Source organism: Ciona intestinalis, chromosome 14, assembly GCF_000224145.3.
Source record: "Ciona intestinalis chromosome 14, KH, whole genome shotgun sequence".
Classification (NCBI taxonomy): Eukaryota; Metazoa; Chordata; class Ascidiacea; order Phlebobranchia; family Cionidae; genus Ciona; species Ciona intestinalis.
Window position 1 is genome coordinate 2,773,383 of NC_020179.2, and position 6,707 is coordinate 2,780,089.

The 6,707-nt window shown below is 35.4% G+C and overlaps 1 protein-coding gene across 2 annotated transcripts in view; it reads left to right on the top strand.

The window, feature by feature from the left end:
• The window catches only part of LOC100175304 (neurogenic locus notch homolog protein 1-like), a 15,566-nt gene extending 9,085 nt beyond the window's left edge, over positions 1-6,481 (top strand). The window contains exons 18-30 of one of the 2 annotated variants that reach the window (XM_018814941.2): positions 512-619; positions 754-987; positions 1,437-1,668; positions 1,845-1,991; positions 2,122-2,300; positions 2,802-2,921; positions 3,213-3,370; positions 3,434-3,887; positions 4,218-4,407; positions 4,742-4,961; positions 5,172-5,368; positions 5,568-5,725; positions 6,094-6,481. In XM_018814941.2, the coding sequence (XP_018670486.2) occupies positions 512-619; positions 754-987; positions 1,437-1,668; positions 1,845-1,991; positions 2,122-2,300; positions 2,802-2,921; positions 3,213-3,370; positions 3,434-3,887; positions 4,218-4,407; positions 4,742-4,961; positions 5,172-5,368; positions 5,568-5,725; positions 6,094-6,394 (2,698 nt within the window). In that variant the 3' untranslated portion in view covers positions 6,395-6,481. Of the gene's footprint in view, positions 1-511; positions 620-753; positions 988-1,436; positions 1,669-1,844; positions 1,992-2,121; positions 2,301-2,801; positions 2,922-3,212; positions 3,371-3,433; positions 3,888-4,217; positions 4,408-4,741; positions 4,962-5,171; positions 5,369-5,567; positions 5,726-6,093 lie in introns of those variants that run through there. The other variant, XM_026837540.1, reaches the window with a different exon arrangement.
• The last annotated feature ends 226 nt before the right edge of the window (positions 6,482-6,707 follow it).

Here is a 6,707-nt window from a genome sequence, read left to right on the forward strand (position 1 = left end):
TAATGGTTGTCCAATTATTGCCATACATAAAAAATGAAAAAATCCAAAAGAAATAATCACCTACAAAGTAACATACATGGTAACTTGTAAGCTGGCGCGAGGTGTTAAACCCGTGTGATAACGACTGTCGTTTCCCGGCCACGCGAAGATAAAGTAAGTTACATTCACATTTACATTAGCAGTAAACTCTTTATGTACTAAATAACAATATAATGACTTTATTTGTCTCTTCGATTACGGTAGCAAAGATTTAGAAATATTTTAAAAGAAAATATAGGATATAGCAACAAAACTACAGTTGTTAAAACATACTTACAGTTATAAACATATATTTACGTTTATTTGGGAAAAAATAAGCGTGGTCGCTACACCTAGCAGACAGTTGAGTCATTTATGTTTAAACAAAAGTGTTCGTAAAGACACGACTCTTACAACAAACAACCCTATTTTAACTTCTCTCAAAAAATCTGTTGACTGAGAATTGACATAATACTTTATTCTGCTGTTGCAGATGTGCATGCACTGCTGGTTACAATGGGACTGAGTGTGAAAACAGCATCAATGAATGTTCTTCTAAACCTTGTGCCAATGGAGGTTATTGCAGAAACATAATTAATGGGTAAGATACCATCCTGATATTGAACACATATTTAAGACAACTTTGGCAATGGCAAAAATCAAGCTTAAAATAGAGAGAAAACAGATAAAAATAGCTATTGCACTACCATACAATGATATTAGGGTTTTCAACAGGTATGAATGCTCATGTGCTCCTGGATTCACTGGCAACCAATGTATGGAAAACATAGATGAGTGCGTGTCAAATCCTTGTTTCAATGGTGGTGTATGCGTTGACCTAATTGCTGGGTTTGCATGCATATGTGCAGAAGGGTATACCGGTTCAACTTGTAATGTGAATATAGATGAATGCCAATCTAATCCATGCTTAAATGGTGGAATCTGCATTGACTTGGCGAACAGATATAGGTAAATATGTGACAGAACTTGGCTCCTGTTGTATAGAAATAGGCATGAGACTGCCTCTACCTCAGAGGTAATAGGCTTAAGGTTGGTCACTACCACTGTCAGCGTATGTGTCTTTGGGCAAAACGCTTTACAGTAAATTATTAGACATACATAAAAAAGTAAACAAAAAATCCAAAAAAAATTATCACTCAGAAAGTAATATACATGGTAACTCGTAAGCTGAACTGTCGTTTTTTCGACCATGAACTGTCCTTTCTTTTTGGCCATGCGAGATAAGAACTGTTGTTTTTTGGGCCATGCGAGATTAAAGTAAGTTACATTCATTATGTGCCGTGTACACTAAGCATGTCTTTAATATGATTCAAAGCAGTAACCACTGTGCCATGTATACATCAACCATTTCTGTATCATAATTTAGAGGTAGATAAATAAATGCAATTATTTCACAGGTGTCGATGCAGAGACGGTTACAGGGGTAGAAACTGCAATATTCCTCCTAATTACTGTGCTTCTAATCCTTGTATGAACGGTGGCTCTTGCACGCACAATACTAATGGCTACTCATGTTCATGTGTGGTTGGGTATGATGGAAATAACTGTGAGCGAAATATCAATGATTGTGTAAACCACCGCTGTGTTAATGGAACTTGTGTGGACCAGATTGCTGGTTACAGTTGCTTGGTAAGAACACTGTCAGAGCTAGTTTTCGATTAGTCTTCTATAAACAGGTTACAGGTTATCTGCATTTTACTGTTGATTTCAGGGATTTTTTTTGTGTATTGTATATTATAAGCGAATTCAATGCTGCAACTAAATGGATAAAATAAAACTGTTTTTTGTTTGAAAATATTTTTCAGTGTTTTTCTGGCTACAATGGTGCATTATGCGACAACAATGTTGATGAATGTCAATCAAACCCCTGTCATAATGGAGGGGTGTGTGTAGATAAAGTGAACTCATTTGCTTGTCAATGTACAACTGGATTTACTGGCATAGACTGCACGGTAAGTTAACCTAATAATTTCTTAAGTTAATTCATTAATCTAATAATTTCTTCTTTCCAAATCTGAAACTGACATATTTGGCGAATAGTTCCATTTTTAACATATTCAAAACAATTTACAATATTTTTAGATTTATGTTGGGCCTTGTGTATCATCACCCTGCATTCATGGTGAATGTATTCACAGTGGTGACCACTTCATTTGTCAGTGTGATTCAGGGTACTCAGGAACATTATGTGGCATTGAATCGGACCCTTGTCAATCAAACCCATGTTTCCATGGGGGTAATTGCTCACGTACATATCCAGGGTAAGCTCATTAGGATAAAAACATAATGATAATAACTTTATTTGTCTCTTTAATTACGGTAGCGAAGATTTAAAGATATTAACGATAAAATCGAATATAGCGACAAAACAACAGTTGTTAAAACCAATTGCTGACAAATATGTCCTGGGTAAGGTCGTTATGTTGAAAACATAATTACAATATTTATCTCTTCGATTACGGTAGCGAAGATTTAGAAATATTTTAAACGATAAAATTGAATATAGCGACAAAACAACAGTTGTTAAAACCAATTACTTACATACATATCATGGGTAAGGTCATATGTTGAAAACCTAATTACAATACTTATCTCTTTGGTTACAGTAGTGAAGATTTAGAAATATTTTAAACGATAAAATTGAATATAGCAACAAAACAACAGTTGTTAAAACACGCTTATACTTACATTTAGTTGAAAAAAATAGGTATAGTCGCTAAAACCTAATTCTGTAAACAAGTTTGTTTTTATTTATTGATCAGGTATCAATGCCAATGTATAGATGGATACACAGGACGGAGGTGTGAAACGGACATCAATGATTGTGTTCCAAACTTGTGTCGCAATCGTGCTGTCTGTCGTGATGCTATCAACAATTTTACGTAAGAAGCATTCAATGCATTATCTGGCACTTGATATATATATATATATGTTGAATAGGACACAAGTTAACTTAATGTAAATAACTATAGGTGATAATGTATTTTGTCAATTTTTAGTGTAAAAATTCAAAGTTTTCTACTTGATTTTGTTTGACAATTTTCTATGGTGCTTTTAAAATAACTCAATAGTTGTCATATCTTGAACCTTCATTCTTCATTATAAAGTTAAATTTAAAAAAATTTACATAATATGTATATAACCTGAAACTTAAAAGTGTCATCTTATTATAGCTGCGTTTGCCGAAATGGTTACACTGGTCTTCTTTGTGGAAATATAGTGGATAACTGTAGATCAGAACCGTGTATGAACGGAGCACGATGCATCAACAGAGTCAACAGTTTTGTTTGTCGATGCAGACCAGGTTATCGTGGTAGTGTATGTCAATCCCGTAAGTATTTATTTGGTTTATAATTTTTCCCCGACAATTCTGATAAACTTGTGTTTTTGGCAGGTATTAGAACTTGTAGAGCCCGTTTTCTTGGCCAGCAGTGGCCATCAACTTGTACAGGAAATGTGTTAGTAGGCAGGAACTGCTCACTTTCTTGTCCGCAAGGTACAGCCCCATTGATTTGGAATGGACAACAACGTAGTGCCATTTCTGCTCCAACCCGGCAGTGTTTGTATACTGGACAGTGGACAAGGCACAGTAGGAACTACAGGTCATGCGGTGTTGTCATGTGCCCGCAACTACAATCTTCCATGCCCAGAAATAATGCAAGTAATGATGGAGTACGTTCATTTAGTTTAAGATCGCACAGTAGTAGTCATACATCTCAAGTGGTTTTACAATCTGCTGAAGCGACCACCTACACTCACTACTTAAACTGCACCAACCACAATAACATTGGTTCTACTTGCGCTTTTGGTTGTGCAAATTTCTACCAGCTTACAGGATCCTATTCCAGGTAACTCAGTTTTCAGCAGTATGTTATACTCTACAACACTAACAATCACTAAAATAACTTTTATGACTGCAACACTATTTTTACCTATAGAAGCTACCTATTTTGTGACATAAAGGTATTAGGCCAGGTCTGGTTTTAATCCCAGCTTTCATTACATGCCTCACTGTGGGCAGTGTAGGGCCTCAACCATTTAGAATATAGTATCACGACTAAATCAAATGTTTTATATCAATTATTTCTTGTTAGTTCAACAGCAGGTATAAGGTGTCTGCATTCCACAACTGGTTAAAAAACATGTTTTTCTTTAATTTTTCAAATTCTTCTGTGTAGAACGTGTGGAAATGATGGCCAATGGTCAGGAACTCCAGCAATTTGTCAGCGTATTAGCTGTGGTCATCCTTTTCCAACAAATTCGGGAAATGGAATCCTTAGTTCTACTTGCACTAATGGTTACAATATTCATTCAATGTGTTTGCTCACTTGTTCCATTGGTTTTGTTCGTTTTGGCCACGGTTTGAAAGTATGTTTGCACACTTTTGTTTCTATTAGAAGACTAACTTGATAATAATTAAACATAAATGGCTCGTTTTTTTGCAAGGTGTAGCAACCACGCTTATTTACTTTCAATCAAATGTAAATATTATTTTAATTGTAAGCGTATTTTAACAACTGTTGTTTTGTCGCTATGTCTTTCCTTTTGATTTAAAATATTTTCAAATCTTCGCTACCGTAATCGAAGAGACAAATAAAGTTATTATAATAATAATATTTAACTCTAGTTTGTAAGTTAACCTTTGCATTCGTTGTACAACACCCATATATATCTATCACATATTATCAACTATTACTTCTAGCAATGTGGAATGGATTATACCTGGTATCCCAATACACCGTCTGGGTGTGTTGCTTCATATTGTGCTGGTCCACCACCCCACACTTTCCATGGCAGCTATGTATGCAGTTCATCATCTAATCCAGGCTCTATATGTACATCTGTGTGTGACCCTGGGTATATAACTGTTTTACATGGGAAGTACACATGCTCACTCACTGATAATAACCTTAGATGGGAAGGTAATGATTTATACAACAATATGTATATGTTTTCTAGCTTGTTATGACCACTATCTTGACCATGCTATGTGAGGATAGATAAGTTGCATTCATCTATTCATGCCAACCTATAAAACACACGGTGTATTTACTGCATACTGTGTGTTGGTTGGACAGAAGTTACCTGTTTGGCATTTTCTATATGTCATACTGAATCTAAACTGTTCTCAGGCCAGCCAGGCATCTGTAGGAAAAAGGAATGTCAAAAATTCCTAGATTTGAGAACTGGGGTGCATGGTGGGTTTCAATCTAATGCAGACAATATTAGGTTAATGATTTCACCATACAGTGGGTATGTTGGTGGTAGGAGGACCAACGCTTGCAGTTTCAAGGCAGTTCTGGCAATAAACGATACATTTTTAAATTTGGTAAGATATTAACATAATAATGAATAAAATTTGGAAACACAGAACGCTTGACAATACCTGTAAAACTTGCACCCACATTTTTGCTCTTGAAATCATGCTGTTATTTCATGTCTCTTGTGAACCAGACATCCCAAACTTACGAATTTCTTGGTACCGGTTTTGGAGATATATAAACTCAATATATTTGTTTTTCTCAAAGGTCACAATTGATTTATGGTATGGACAGCAACCAACCTTATATCACTTCGATATTGGGGACGAAATGAAAACTAATGGTTTAAATGGAGCAAGTTACTCAACAAATGTAGATGAAGCTGCAGAAATACTCGGATTTAATGATGCTCTGGCATTGTATAAGTAAGAGAATGTGAAGTACTCCTCGCTGCTACCATTCTTGATGTATGTGTTATAAGGGAAAAAGACTTAACGACAATTGCTCCAACCCAGTGTTCACCAATAGGTTATCCAAATTATCAGCCATATAAAAAATATATATGAAAAATACCCCCCAAAAAATCCACAACAAGTAACATACATGGTAACTTGTAAACTGGTACAAGGTGTATGAACAGAACAGTCATGTTATAACGACTGTCGTTTTTTGGTCCTGCAAGGATAAAGCAAGTTACATCTATTCATACTGTGGTGCTGGTAGTTAAGGGAAATAAAATGTTACTTTAAAAAGTTGTAGCCTAGCTCATTCTAAATTACAATATTTTTTGCAGTAGTTCATCTAGATCTGTCTTGCTTAACGGAACAAGGATTCCTGGTCCTTACTATCCTGGTTTCTTTAGAATACACGACCATGTGAGCATCAAACTAAACTCTGGTTCAGTAGTTGTAAATAACAACAGAAATTTTGTTGCTACTGTTGGACCATCTGAAAACTTTAGTGCAACTAATGGAAGATTGGTGTATGTTGGATTAAATAGACTTGCCAACCCATCTACAATATTTGCATCAATACGAACTGGTGCTGGCTTGTGTTATGTATGTGTCAACTCAAACAAGAATGGGACAGCATAAGTTTTCACTGCCATTGTAACAATCTTGAGCTTTTTTAATGTGCCGAAACAAATTGTTTTGTAATAAAGTAAATCACAACAAGCAAAATTTTGTTTAGGAAATCAGCCCTTGTTTTTAAGAATTCTGGACACACTTTGGTTTTGTATGTTACAAACTTAGGTTGATTATTATCATTGAGTGATTCCATTTTTGAAAACAGTTAGCAAATACCCTAAATGTCTTGCTATTACGCAAAGTAACGAATCCAGTAACCTTAGATATTCAACATTGAGAATGTGGTGTAATGGCCACCCGGGCTGGCTTACATTTTCTA